This window comes from Polypterus senegalus, chromosome 3 (genome assembly GCF_016835505.1).
Source record: "Polypterus senegalus isolate Bchr_013 chromosome 3, ASM1683550v1, whole genome shotgun sequence".
In the NCBI taxonomy this organism is placed as follows: domain Eukaryota; kingdom Metazoa; phylum Chordata; class Cladistia; order Polypteriformes; family Polypteridae; genus Polypterus; species Polypterus senegalus.
In genome coordinates this window covers 159,303,740-159,319,779 of record NC_053156.1, presented here as the reverse complement: position 1 = coordinate 159,319,779, position 16,040 = coordinate 159,303,740, and the positions used below count along the sequence as shown (strand labels likewise).

The 16,040-nt window shown below is 39.0% G+C and overlaps 1 protein-coding gene across 4 annotated transcripts in view; it reads left to right on the top strand.

Annotated features, from left to right (window-relative positions):
- The window catches only part of arid1b (AT rich interactive domain 1B (SWI1-like)), a 717,470-nt gene that overhangs the window by 626,476 nt on the left and 74,954 nt on the right, over nt 1-16,040 (top strand). For all 4 annotated transcript variants that reach the window (XM_039748144.1, XM_039748142.1, XM_039748145.1 and 1 more), the window contains exon 10: nt 5,471-5,571. In XM_039748144.1, the coding sequence (XP_039604078.1) occupies nt 5,471-5,571 (101 nt within the window). The remainder of the gene's footprint in view (nt 1-5,470; nt 5,572-16,040) is intronic.

Sequence of the window (16,040 nt, the reverse complement as noted above, 5' to 3'; positions counted from 1 at the left end):
TCAGGGAGCATATCAAACTTGATGACTGCACTTGCTGATATCATTGCCTGCAGATGTCAGATTACATGACTAGAAAACAGAGGCCATGACAAATTACATGATTCAGTACTGACTTTCAAACAATTTCACATTTCCAAAGTATCACTTCTTGATTGGCAGTCATTAGTTGTCAGCTCTCACAAACACAAAGCCTGCCCCAGCAACTTAAGATTTTGTTAAAGTGAGTCACAGACTGGTTGGACTGAGTCACTCAGGATGTCAGACTACATGACCGGAAGTTACGTGAGAACACCACAACCTCCCCCCAGCATGCTAAGATTATTGTAAATGAAGTCTGTGACTGAAAATCGATGGAAAAGTCATGTAATGTGACAGGTCCTTAAGTCTGGCACCTATTTTGTACCCAGTGTTGCCAGGATTAGTGAAGAAATCATGGTTGAAATGCTACTAAACATATCTCTAAAACAAATCACAATTGTCCTACATATAGTAAAGAGAGATGAATGTTATAGTCTCGAATTTCCTATGACATCTGAGAATATTCTGAGTCTAAAAAACTGATGAGTGGATAATATAGAAAAGTAAAGTAACAAAGTTTGAACAGAAGCCATCTTAGCTAGATTCACAAAATGTTTTGAGTGCTGATAGATCTGCCAAAAGACAAGCACTTGACCGACTGCCTTAGGCCAGGCCAAATTGATTTTAACTGCTGACAACCTCCAGAAAGTGTGCATGCTGCTTAACTGCCACCCTCACAAAATTCAAACCTTTATCTATTTGATAGGAAAGCCAATGGTAAAAAACCTTTAGTATGAAAAGTTTCACTTGAGGAGAGTCAATATTGCCTTTCTAGTAATAAATATCCATTTCCTTTGTTTATATTCTTAAAGTTAGGGTTTCTCTAGTGGGCTTTTAAAGATATTTGCACTTTTGTCAAGGTTGTGACAATAGCAGTGTTGTCCAATGTGCAGCTTATTTTTCAACCACTTTGATTTTTCCTCATACATTTGTACTGAAAACATACATGATTTATATAGTAGATATGGATGTTTTCCAAGTGCTGTGGGTTCTGTTATTTATTTTTTAATCGGTTTCAAGCTGCGGAGTTTTACAGAATCTCAAACCATTCTTTGCCACCCATAATCCTACAGTGAAACAAGGTCTTCAGTCTTGGTGATAATTAAAGTAATGTTTAACTTCCTTATTTTTCATAATATATGAGCAGTTCTCGAGCAATAACCACGTCATGACTCTAAATGAGTCTCACTCACTTTTTGCATATCATTAACTTTTCATAAGCTTGACTTTTTTATTTTATTAATGATTTTTAACTGTACTGAAATGGTTCTGATGTTATCAAGACTACCGGCAACACTGTGATGGATAACGTAGTTTTAAATAACGAATGGACAGGTAGTTATTTTAGGCCAAGATGTACCCAGTCACCTCCTATTGTGACAGCTTACTTAGTCATTTGCTTCTTTGAAAGTGACTGTGTCTACTTGCTTTGCTTTTCAAGACATAGATGACCATTTTTGAAAAATTTGATCTTGTTCTTTCTTTCCTTTAGGAATCTATTTGAACCATTCAGTATGTCTGTTGAAAATGCTTGAATTGATGGATTAGCATACAGAAATGTTTTCACAATTAGAATTGTTTTTGAAGTGGATGAATTAATGGCCAGGCCAGCCTGCATTTGCTAAGCATACATCCATCCATTATCCATCCTGCTATATCCTAACTACAGGGTCTCGGGGGGTTCTGCTGGAGCCAATCCCAACCAACACAGGGCACAAGATAGGAAACAAACCCCAGGCAGGGCACCAGCCCACCGCAGGGTTTGCACACACACACACACACACACACCAAGCACATACTAGTTTATTTATTTACTAATTTATAATCGCCAATGCACCTAACCTGCATGTCTTTGGACTGTGGGAGGAAACTGGAGTACTTGGAGGAAACCCACACAGACACAGGGAGAACATGCAAACTCCACGCAGGGAGGACCCGGGAAGCAAACCCGGGTCTCCTAACTGCGAGGCAGCAGCACTACCCACTGCCACCCGCTAAGCATACATTGCAAAGTAAAATTGTATATATCTCTGATTTTTGGAAAGTCTTTCGAAAATACTTGAGTATAATCATCTGTTGTATTTGAACTTCATTAATTTGATTTCCTTTGACTTGTAATACCTAATGCATTTTATGCTGTTTGTGATGAGGACAAGCAGGGAAACTTGCCTCAAAGAAAGAGGGGTGTGATCTGGGCTACAGAGACATGCATTGAGTGGGCAGAAGTACCATTATACGTCCCCAAGGACACCTTTGAGTGCACTGTCTGGGACAGAAAGAATTGTGCTGCCCTTTAATGCTTAGAGATTCCAAAACACTAGAAGCTGCATGAACTCAATGGTGCTCCATATGTAAACACGAAGTAAGTATGAGTGAGGTTTAGCCAGAGGTGACTCCAAGATGGTGCTTAAAGGCTGTTCCCTGAAAAAGGCTTATCAGTTGTGCAGTCAGGAGGAAGGATGTGGTAAACTTTTAGTTGGTGGGAAGAGAAGAGCCCAGTGTTATGAGAGCGTGCATTTGGTGGAAAAAGAAAGGAAATTGTGTACTGAGGTACTTTAAGGTAGGCAGCCAGGCAAACCACTGTACCTGGCAGACAGAGACTTGAACCCACAGAGGGTAGTCTTGGACAGGTGGTGGTGTTGGTTTTCTTTCCTAATATGTCTGTATTTCCATTGGTTCCTTTTTCCTAAAACTTATTTAAATACCTCTTTTTGTTAATAAATATGTTTTATATGTATGTTTTGACGTCCTTTGCTTTATTCCAGGCTTGGAGAATATTGGTGGTATTATATACACTCTATATCAAGACAGACTGACACACATAACAGGAGACATCATTGTGACATATTGTTGGAGTGAGTTTGAATCTGAAGACTAGAACACGCAGTAAATGAGCTGCGGTAATCTATAAAGTGTGATTGCTGTAATAGTCAAAGTAGAACAAATTCAGAACATAGACTGGAGTTCCTGTGCGGCTCTAGGATGGAGTGATAAATCAAGCAGAAAATTATTTAAAAAAACATAAACACCAAAGACACTAAACAGTGAAATTTGGAGTCACCGTGCCATCGTAGGGAAGGCTAAATGATGTCACGGTTGAAAGTAGTAATTGTGAATTTCACAGAACTGCAGTAGAACAGTGAACAAGCCCAATGTGAAGTCCCTTAGAGGCAGTAGAATAGATGGATAAACTCACAGCATCACGTAATCCTTCCTATTGGATGTTATTCTATCGAAGGGTTGTGAAAAACTGAAGTTTGTCTTGCCATTATCAGGCACTAGCAGGAACAAACCGTGGATAGACACAGAGTCCAGAATAGCAGCATACATGCACATCCAGGCCAACATATGAGCTCAGGCAACAAGGCTAATGATACAAAATAACAATACAAAAAAGTTAGGTATGAACCTTGAGAATTATAATTGTGTTTGCAACAAGCTTAATATTACAAAATAACAATACAAAAAAGTTAGGTATGAACCTTGAGAATTATAATTGTGTTTGCAACAAGGCTAATGTTACAAAATAACAATACAAAAAAGTTAGGTATGAACCTTGAGAATTATAATTGTGTTTGCAACGAGGTTAATATTACAAAATAACAATACAAAAAAGTTAGGTATGAACCTTCAGAATTATAATACGAACCTTGAGAATTTTTTTTTTCTTCAGGGAAACAATATGGTACTCACCACATGCTATCTCATGATCACCACATATGATCTTGTGCATACCAGATACTATCTAGTGCACACTGCTTACTGTCTCATGTATACTACTTACTTTCTTGCATATTCTACATACTCTGATCTATGCCCAAGCTAATATTATGTGCACAATGCGCACCTTGATGAGCACCAAACACTATCACACGTGACTGTACATCATTTTCTGTGAACAGAACATACTGCTCAACAGGGTAATGTTATGCACTCAGTTACACTCTACAAAAAAAGATATTTTCAAGTTTATAAAATTATACATTCAAACCCAGGATCTGTAGTAGCACCAACCACTACACTAAAGTGTAGTAAAAGGTAATTAAATTGGTTAGCTAACTACTCACAGCTACTAATTTGCTTGCAGCCAACTTCATATTCGATGATGATGTTATGAGAGCAATTCATATTATACATTTTAATGGTATATGAATTTTGCCCATTCCATTGTGAGTACCCTCATTTGGTTTTCTGGCAAACTTGGTACACTGGCTTACTCCACCAACATTAAAATGCACTCTAAAGAATTCAATCGCATCGGGCTACACCGTTTTGTGACCAGAAACATGCCCTTATTAAAATAAAACAATTTCTTCCTGGATAAACTTGAATATCCTGTTCAAATCCACTGGCAAACCTGGTACACTGAGTCATCCATTGCACTGTACAGCACAAACTGAGATATTTAGATTTTGTTTAGTCTGATTCAGGGTAACTGGAGGCCAAAATTTACCCCAGAAACAATGGACACAAGTCAGAAATCAACTCAGTTATTGCAGGGAGGACATGCAGACACATAGTGACCAGAGCAGCAGCAGTGCTAACCACTGCACTTGTCTGCCACTTATATTAATATCTTTCATTTATATCTTTCAAAGTAAAGCATTTGATTAATAATTTAATTTTATATCAATTTAGCACAAATACATTCACCCATTTTTCAGTTTCTGTTCATGCACTAGGACTGGTTGACTCTTTACCATTTCATATTTTTGTGTTTTGTAAGATAAAGCTTGTCCTAGCTGATATCTTGGAGAGATACATTTCTGAGCATGTGGTTTTCGAAGAACACATTTGCTTTTCTATTATGTAGGGGAGATAGACCATGTGGGGCCTGAAAGCTGGCACATCTCTCGTGTCCATCTTGTCTTTACATCCAAGTCATCATTATTGTAAAATTTTAAGGGAACAGCAGATAAACCGCCATGTGGTGGCTGACAAGCAGAGACATTTATTTCAGTTGGTTGGATTTATTTAAAACTGTTAAATGCAGCTCAGGTTTTGAGGTTAATCATGAGTTACAAAGCCTGAAATGAACAGACCAATGAGCTCTTCCAAATTTCAGTGCTGGATCATTAAAAACTCTTTGTTACTTTTCTCTTGAAGCCCACAATACGAGTTTCAAAAGCTTACTGTAAAATCTGGAGTAGGTCCAGGGAGCTGTATTGTGCGAATGTGGTGCTGCGTTCAGAGATACGAGAGAAGGCTGACATTCAGAAATGTTTGTATTCTGTAAGCAAGAGCGAGAAGAAAAAAGAAAGCTTTCAATTTTTTATTTATTTTCTTTTTTTTGCTTTTCTCTTTTGCACAAATAACATAATGCTTTCCATTTTGAATAAGGCAAGAATGGTAAAGTAACACTGACATTTCTTCTGTATTTTAAATAAAACAGGTCCCATTGGTCTCCCTGGAGATGGAACAGGTAGTGACTGCAAACCTTTGAAATCAGACATAAAAGAGGACACCATTCTACCCTCAGAAGCCAAATATAAGGTAGCTGCTTTCAAGCATGTTAGCTCTTGTTGTGGAGAATGTGATGGCCATCTTGTCTCAAGCCTGCATGCTCTCACACTGTTTCTTTGGTGATCACATTTTAGTTTAAATGTCCATTATATAAACAGCTATTAACAGTTTGCATGTTATAAAAAATTTTATTAAAAGCCATATTAATGTGGCATAAAATGATGAAAAATAAGAGTGGCATATTTAATGTTTTAATTTTTGTCATTTATTGTTCTTAATGACATAAAAATAAGTGATTATAAACTGTTAATACCTGTTTTTTAATGGGTACTTAAAGTGTGACCTCTTTGGCCCTACATGTTACTGAATTTGGATTACACTTTTTTTGCTCACCATGCATGTTTGCTTCTTTTCCGACTTGTATCTGTAAGTGGATCTGAAGTTACTAGCTCTTCTTGTCCTCTGCAACAGCAAGCACGAATCAGTCTCAGAGGTACCCAAGTGATGCTTCATCTGCTCAGTTCAGCAGGCAATCAATAACAACTTTGGGTTCTGGTAGTAGCAGCAAAGTCGATAATATTTTGCTTTCTCCTCCCCTTGCATATACTCTAGAAAGGTCACTGACTGCTTTACTTATACAAGGGATAACCCCATCTTTGACATTTCATCTGTGCTTCAGAATAAGTATGATGATGGCTTATGGAATTCAGCTGAGCATCTGCACCCTTTCAGCTCTTTCATCTCTTCATACAGTGCCTACTCTTTTTTCTGACAATGAAAGTTTGCTGATATGGTTAAACCTGAATAAAACAAGACCACCATATTCAACCAAGAGTTTACCTGATATCATTCTTTACTGGCAAGATACAGTTTAAAAGAAATTGTGTTGGACAGGAAATAACAGTAGGTGGCACAACAGAATTTCAGTAGTCTGGAGGGAAATGTTCTTTTAATCCCATTGTCGACGTAAAAAGCAAAAAAGCCGCTTGTGACCTTTCTCTCTTTTTTTCCAGCTCAGTCAGGTGTTTTCTCAAAGTATTGTTTGTGTAGATAAAAAAATCTCACAGTATATGAACAATTGAAAATGTGTAATTTAATTATCATTAAAGCTCAATAACTGAAATCAATTAGCAGTTGATACTCAAGACCAAGAATGTTTTGTTCTATTGGTGTTTGCCTTATAATTTTATGTTTAGATTATTATTATTTATTTCCTTTAGTTGATGGCTGTAACTTTTCAAATGCTCAAAGGCCCACAAAAACTTTAAAATAATACCAAATGAAAAAAAATGAGTTTGGACTTGATTAACTTGTCCAATCCAATCAATCTTGCTTGCCAGTTTGTCACTCTCACCCGCAGTACCCCTTTATTTCTATTACAGCTAGGCTATTTATATAACAGATGAACATTTGAACTGGTTATAGTTATGTTCATATTCAAGGAAGTTTGACCAATGCTTGACATAAATATTGCAAGTAAGATTGGCCATTGGAGCATAGGTGGAACATGTGCATAGGGCATGTACCAGAGGAAATAATCACCCATCCATATTTGACAGAAATATGTGTGCATGATTAATACTCACCTAAAGGATTATTAGGAACACCATACTAATACGGTGTTTGACCCCCTTTCGCCTTCAGAACTGCCTTAATTCTACGTGGCATTGATTCAACAAGGTACTGAAAGCATTCTTTAGAAATGTTGGCTCATATTGATAGGATAGCATCTTGCAGTTGATGGAGATTTGTAGGATGCACATCCAGGGCACGAAGCTACCGTTCCACCACATCCCAAAGATGCTCTATTGGGTTAAGATCTGGTGACTGTGGGGGCCATTTTAGTACAGTGAACTCATTGTCATGTTCAAGAAACCAATTTGAAATGATTCGAGCTTTGTGACATGGTGCATTATCCTGCTGGAAGTAGCCATCAGAGGATGGGTACATGGTGGTCATAAAGGGATGGACATGGCCCGTGGCATTTAAACGATGCCCAATTGGCACTAAGGGGCCTAAAGTGTGCCAAGAAAACATCCCCCACACCATTACACCACCACCACCACCAGCCTGCACAGTGGTAACAAGGCATGATGGATCCATGTTCTCATTCTGTTTACGCCAAATTCTGACTCTACCATTTGAATGTCTCAACAGAAATCGAGACTCATCAGACCAGGCAACATTTTTCCAGTCTTCAACTGTCCAATTTTGGTGAACTCGTGCAAATTGTAGCCTCTTTTTCCTATTTGTAGTGGAGATGAGTGGTACCCGGTGGGGTCTTCTGCTGTTGTAGCCCATCCGCCTCAAGGTTGTGCGTGTTGTGGCTTCACAAATGCTTTGCTGCATACCTCGGTTGTAACGAGTGGTTATTTCTGTCAAAGTTGCTCTTCTATCAGCTTGAATCAGTCGGCCCATTCTCCTCTGACCTCTAGCATCAACAAGGCATTTTTGCCCACAGGACTGCCGCATACTGGATGTTTTTCCCTTTTCACACCATTCTTTGTAAACCCTAGAAATGGTTGTGCGTGAAAATCCCAATAACTGAGTAGATTGTGAAATACTCAGACCAGCCCGTCTGGCACCAACAACCATGCCACGCTCAAAATTGCTTAAATCACCTTGATTTAAAATGAGTTTGGACTTGATTAACTTGTCCAATCCAATTAATCTTGCTCGCCAGTTTGTCACTCTCACCCACAGTACCCCTTTATTTTTATTAAAGCTAGGCTATTTATATAACAGATGAACATTTGAACTGGTTACAGTTATGTTCATATTCAAGGAAGTCTGACCAATGCTAGGCATAAAAATTGCAAGTAAGATTGGCCATTGGAGCATAGGTGGGACGTGCATAGGGCATGTACCAGAGGAAATAATCACCCATCCATATTTGACAGAAATATGTGTGCATGATTACACTCACCTAAAGGATTATTAGGAACACCATACTAATACGGTGTTTGACCCCCTTTCGCCTTCAGAACTGCCTTAATTCTGTGTGGCATTGATTCAACAAGGTGCTGAAAGCATTCTTTAGAAATGTTGGCTCATATTGATAGGATAGCATCTTGCAGTTGATGGAGATTTGTGGGATGCACATCCAGGGCACGAAGCTCCCATGCCACCACATTCCAAAGATGCTCTATTGGGTTCAGATCTGGTGACTGTGGGGGCCATTTTAGTACAGTGAACTCGTCATGTTCAAGAAACCAATTTGAAATGATTCGAGCTTTATGACATGGTGCATTATCCTGCTGGAAGTAGCCATCAGAGGATGGGTACATGGTGGTCATGAAGGGATGGACATGGTCAGAAACAATGCTCAGGTAGCCCGTGGCATTTAAACGATGCCCAATTGGCACTAAGGGGCCTAAAGTGTGCCAAGAAAACATCCCCCACACCATTACACCACCACCACCAGCCTGCACAGTGGTAACAAGGCATGATGGATCCATGTTCTCATTCTGTTTACGCCAAATTCTGACTCTACCATTTGAATGTCTCAACAGAAATCGAGACTCATCAGACCAGGCAACATTTTTCCAGTCTTCAACTGTCCAATTTTGCTGAGCTCGTGCAAATTGTAGTCTCTTTTTCCTATTTGTAGTGGAGATGAGTGGTACCCGGTGGGGTCTTCTGCTGTTGTAGCCCATCCGCCTCAAGGTTGTGCGTGTTGTGGCTTCACAAATGCTTTGCTGCATACCTCGGTTGTAACGAGTGTTTATTTCAGTCAAAGTTGCTCTTCTATCAGCTTGAATCAGTCGGCCCATTCTCCTCTGACCTCTAGCATCAACAAGGCATTTTCGCCCACAGGACTGCCGCATACTGGATGTTTTTCCCTTTTCACACCATTCTTTGTATCCCTAGAAATGGTTGTGCGTGAAAATCCCAGTAACTGAGCAGACTGTGAAATACTCAGACCGGCCCGTCTGGCACCAACAACCATGCCATGCTCAAAATTGCTTAAATCACCTTTCTTTCTCATTCTGACATTCAGTTTGGAGTTCAGGAGATTGTCTTGACCAGGACCACACCCCTAAATGCATTGAAGCAACTGCCATGTGATTGGTTGATTAGATAATTATATTAATGAGAAATTGAACAGGTGTTCCTAATAATCCTTTAGGTGAGTGTATATGGTAAGGTCCAATCCCTTAAGAGTTCCAAGAAATAGTGCAAGCCATTTTCTAGGGTTAGAGACTGGTATTTCAACTCTGGTTGTGCCGTTTATTAATGAGGAATCATGTATTTGAAGAATTCACAGTTTACTTAAATTTGATTTTGTTTCACTCTAGTGTCAGGGATAGATGACTAATTTTGTATTTGTTTGTTATTGCAGCAACATGTAACATTAAGTGTAACTTAGCATTGTTAATGTGTAACCTGTGTAGATGTAGAGACATCTACACATTTCTCATTCTTATTCCATATTTCTGTATTTACAATTTCACAAATTATGCAATGAGTAAACAATAATAATGCTTAATTACACTGTTAATTTCTGTGCAATTACAGTGTAAATAGGCAGCAATTAGAGGCACTGAATGTAAACTATGGCCATTATTGTTTTGGAAACATCTTGGTTAGCAACCCATTAGTATTTAATGTCTCATGTTTTAATTTTATTTTGATGTGTTTTTTAAATTTTATTTTTATATTGTTTCAATTTTGATGCCATCCTCTATGTTTTCCAATGAGCGCCATCATTGCATGGCCATAGACCTGCATCTGTTTGGCCTTTGACATCAGCACTTTATAAGAGGGCAGCGTACATAGCAAAGATGCCCAATTCTGACTACAAAGTAATAACCTTTGTAAGAGCTTTGGTGCTCAAGCAATTGTATCAAATCCTGCTAACACCCTTGATTATTCCTATACTCTGTCCAAAATGAAAGAGTGTTGAAGTATCTGCTAAATAACTCTGTTCCTTGAGGCCATCTGCTTGTCCTACCAGATATGTTAACCCCTACAAGACATTCACAGGCGACAGAAGGATACATTTTTGTTACTGTAGAGCTTATAATGCAGAACTTGTACTCCAGAAGCGGTCTTCTCATGGGTGCTGAAGTGCGTTCAGGTATATACCTGACAATAAAGACCCTATAAACCATTTTAGTTGTGCTTTGTTTGAGGGAGTATTCATCCTTCACAACACTGCTTCAAACTTGTAATTCAAGGGGTTAGAACCCATGAAAAATAAGTAAAGTACATTTTTAGCCCATTATTGCAGATGCATTTCTTGAATAATCTAATGAAAAATATCACACGTTCTTCTCTTAGGCATTGTTAGCCTAATATATTTGCACTACAGAATGAATACAGTTAATCATGGCAATCAAAAGTGAAACCTTACATCAAGGTGCAGGGTTTGGCTGGAATGGCACACATTTATTGGCAAAATTATTTGGTGTTCAACTCCATTGGCCCAAGTACTCAGGTACTCAGAATTTAGCTTGAAGCTCAAAATTATAAAAAATGTATTTTAATAACTGTGAGCAAAGCTATCACATAATCAGTTACTTAATGATTATAGATTTTTTTATTTGATTATAGATTTTTTATTGGCTTTACATATTGTAATGAGTATAACGCAAATAAGGCAGATAGACTGCTGCTGTATATTCTATTCAGATTAGCCCCAACAAACCTTGTGATTATAAATGTTTAAAGTACACAAATTAAAATGACATTTTTTTTCTTTTGATACCCTAAAAATCTTGTAACTTGCCCATGAACACTACTTTAAAGAGAATTGTTTTAGTTTTGCAGTCATAAAAAAACAGTGACTGAAGCAAATTTACAGAATGGTTTTAAAACTAGTGGCTCACCGTCAGAAGTGATGCAGAAAGAGCCTCAAAACCCCCAAAATATCACAATATACTGGCTGATAGGTCCATTAGTAACTTAAATATATTTAAAACCCATAGTAAACTGACTATCTAAAGGTGTAGAACTCCACATTGCTGAAAATTAAGTGTCAGTCTGATTAGCAGCCATGAGAAGCATCAAACTGCTTTTATGGTCCCAATTTGGTTGGAAAGGCTCACAGCTCAACTGCTTACATCCAGATTTGTTTGTTTTTTATATTTTAAACAAAATGTTATATTACTTTTTAAATATTTTACAAAACTGTGCAGCTAAAAAAAACCATTATTAATATACTGCTTCTAGCCAGTGTTTCTGTTTCTCTTGTTTGAAAGGAAAAGAGCGCACACATAGGGTTGAGGCTTCCTGAGGCAAATTCCATATATTGTGCAGCAAAAAACAATAAGCATGATTTAACGTGTAGCATGAGAAATATCCTCACAGATACAAATCTATCATTAGACTGGAAAAAGATGGCGGTGGTGACAGTCATGAAGAAGGTTTGGTGGAAGGGACAGGTCCAGGAGCCACATAATCAAAGTGATGTCATATGCCCACCATCTGTTAGTTTCTACATCTGCAGAGGGAAGGAGAGGTGAAGTGTTAATAAGGCAGCGCCATTCCATGGCTCAGGGTGAAATTACAAACCAACAAACCCTGAAATTGTCTCCCAGGCACACATGTGCAACAGTAGACTCACTGGTTAAATCTTTGTATTTAGAAATTTAGAAAACAGTGTGATAAAAAAGTGATGGACAGTCCTTGGAATAGAATTGTGTTGCCTTATATAGACTTTGGCATTCTATTCTATGGTAAATATACCCCACTTCTGTCCATTTTCTAATTCTCTTATCCAATTCAGAGGTCTAAGTTGTTCGGAACTAGCAGAACTGAGTATCTGGTGGGAACCAAGTCTGAATGATGTGTCAGGCCATTTCAGTGCACAATCATGCACGCATTCATATTTTGTTCACATTGGGCCAGTTTAATGTACCCACTTATTTAGGACGCATACATTCATTCACAAACCTTCTTAATTCATTTCAGGGTCTCAGTGAGCCAGAGTCTATCTCAAGAGCACTGGACACAAGGCACACGACAGCTCTAGAAAGGGCATCAGCTCATCACAGGGCATGCAAATGTGCCCACCAGTACTGGGGCCTGTGTATCGTCACCAATTCACCTAAATCTGGGATAGTTGGGGATATGGAAGGAAAAGAGAGAGAGAGAGAGAAAGAGAGATTAAACATTTAACAATCATTACAAAAATCAACAAACCATCAATAAAAAAAAAAAGTATTTTGCTGTAGTATTATAATAGTTAATTCACAAAACAAAAACACACTCGTCATTAACAATTTTACAAATTGCATTCATTGTACAACACTGTTTTATTAATGTATGCAAATTATGGGTCATCTTATAAAACTTGAAATCTAATAAAATTTTTATTTTTAATTGTGCTTTAAAGAAACCCACCAAGTCAGACTCCCTGTCACTCTTAATTTTTTCCTTCCTAGTGATATAAATGGCAAGCTTAGCCTGGCCCAATAAAAAATTTGCTAATCTGCCAACATTCTTTTTTGCTTTCACATTAGCCAAACCATATATAAAAATCTGATTGGTAAAATAAATCCTCAAAACATTAAAGACACTGTCAAGTACAGATAAAAGAGGTTGAATCCTAAAACAGTAAAGAAAACAGTGAAAAACAGTTTCTCATTGTTGGAAAAAAAGGACACATCTCTGAGATGTTGGGGTTAATTAAGAACAAAAAAGAGTTAACTGCCACAATCCCATGAATAATTCTCCATTGCAGATCGCCAGTTCTCTTATTCAATGGTGGACTGTATAGACTGTCCCACACCCTCTACCCCTCCCAATTTATCCCAATTTATCCCTCCAGGGTGTATCCGGTATCTGCATAGTTGGGGCTGATATCGAGCTTGGACACACAATTTATATAGCTCCTTCCCTTCTTTAGTTCTTCTCTTGTCATTTTCCCCCCATCATGTTCTCATTGGCATTAATTAACAAATTTGGAAACACAGACAAAGGCTCTGGGTAATCTGTAGCATTGAAAAAGTCATTCAATAAATCCTTAGCAGCTGAAGGTATATTCAAAAGAATCTGCCGCAAAAATCTTTCTGCTGTGCGCACAGAGCTCAGACCTAAAGCTGCAGCCACTGACTCTGCGCTCAGCCAACTAAGTAGCTGTAGTTGAATCAAATGTTTAATTCGTAGAATACCAGCTCTGAGTAGGCGTTGTTTCAGAGATGTCGACTCTACAGCCATGGTAGAGACAACTGGCAATTCTAAAGTCCAATATAAATTTAAGGATCTTTCCTCAATGCGACAATCCAACTGTTGCCAGATTCTCAATACACTTCGATAAAAATCTGAAACATTACCTATGGGGAAGGAATCACTGTCCATTAAGAAATGCGCTTGGTCCAATTTCAGGTTGCCAACTTGGCGCAGGAGAGCACACGCTAGTGGCTTCCAGGACACAGCCATATGACCATAAAGCAGTTTTTGCAGAGTTTGCAGTCTGAATGCATTTTTTCTGCTACAGATGTCCACCAGTCCTTGTCTTCCTGCACTCCTGGGTAGATGCAGAATACCTCGGTACAGCCAATGCTTCCCATTCCAAAAAATACTAATCAACTCTCTTTGCACTTCAGTAATCAGGTCAGGTGGGGGTTCCAGGCATGCCAACCTGTGCCATAGAGCAGATGCAACAAGGTTGTTTATGGTCAGCGTCCGTCCTCTATAAGACAGTTGGGGAAGTAGCCATCTCCAGCGTTGTAAACAGTTTCTGACCTTTTCTGTAACACCCTTCCAATTCTTACTGTCACTGTTTATGCCTCCTAGATGTAATCCCAGGTATTTAATACCATCTGTTGTCCATTTCAGTCCAGAAGGCAATGAAGGAAAAGGACCCATCCAGTTACCCAATAGTACTGTAGAGCTCTTGGTCCAATTTACTTTAGCTGATGATTCTTTTTGGAACTCATCCAGTACAGATACCAGCCCATCCACATCTTGTTGTTTTGCAACTAATACTACGAGATCATCTGCATATGCGGAGACCTTCAAAGGCACTGAACACTCAGGGACAGTCAGTCCACCCACCACTTTCCTTAATTTGATCAGCAGGGGCATACAACATGCCAGATAAAGAGCAACCCTGTCTAATCCCTCTATCTACTTTAAACGGAGCGCTCAACCCACCATTAATTTTCAGTACACCCTGAATGTCACTATAGAGCACCCAAACCATGGAATTAAAGCAGGGTGGGAAACCAAGTCCCGTTAGTACTCGCTAAAGGTACTGATGCTCCACCCGATCAAAAGCCTTCTCCTGGTCCAAGGAAATTAGACCACCATGTAAACCAAACAATTTGCAGATTTCAAATGTATCCCTGATAAAAAAGATGTCATATATGGACCGGTTTGGTACACAGTAACTCTGATCAGAGTGAATGACATGCCCCAACACCTCCTTCATTCTCGTAGCCAACACTTTAGAAATTATTTTATAGTCAGTACAAAGCAAGGCTACTGGCCTCCAGTTCTTAATATTACAGAGATCTCTTTTTTTTGGAATGAGGGCAACAACAGCTCTTCTACAGCTCAAGGGGAGGAGACCTTTATCTAAACACTCTTGAAGAACCGCAAGTAGGTCTGGTCCGATGAACTGCCAAAACAGCCTGTAGAATTCAACAATAAGTCCATCAATACCTGGAGCTTTCCCAGTGTTTAAACTTGCCAATGCCCTAGAGAGTTCTTCAAGGGTAAGCCCTCTCTGTAAGGCTGGTAACTCCTCCACAGGCACCTGCGGCAGTCCCTTTGTAAAACCCGAACAAGCAGTGTCCTATAATAGCAGCTCAGATGAGAAAAGTTTAGAATAAAAATCAACGGCAAATGCCCTAATTTGAGAAGAGCTTCTCATCTCACTTCCAGATGGTCATGTAAACAATGAATCATTCTGCTTTGGCCCTGTTTTCTTTCCAACCCAAAAAAGTACTTGGTTGGAGCATCACACTCAGTTTCCGCTTGAAAACGGGCTCTAACCAAAGCACCTTGTACTTTATAATCAGTCAGTTGTGCCAGGGCAGCCTTTCTCACTTTCAACATGTCCAGGTTCTCACTGCCCTTAGAGGAGTCAAAGTCCTGCTGGAGTATGCTATCTCTTCCTCCAGTGCTTTCATAGAATCATTCAAACTCCGTGTGACATTCAGAGTATACTGCTGACAGAACTAGCGAATCTGCACTTTACCAACATCCCACCACTGACTCAGAGAAGAGAACTGACATATCCTTTCCCGCCACTGTGTCCAAAAGTACCTAAAACAATTTTTAAAATGGGAGTCCTGACATAAAAGCTTATTAAAATGCCAATGAGAGCTTTTTGACTTTAAAGATGACAAAAGAACATTGCAGGTAACTAATGCATGATCAGAAAGGCTTGTTTGGCACAATGACACATGAATTAAAACGGTTAAAATGATGGTTATAAGTATAAAACCGATCAAGCCTGGCAAGTGAAAGGGTGCCACCTCGCACCTGTGCCCATGTATACTGCCTGTCACCCCCATTCAGAGCCCTCCACACATCCTTCAATTCAT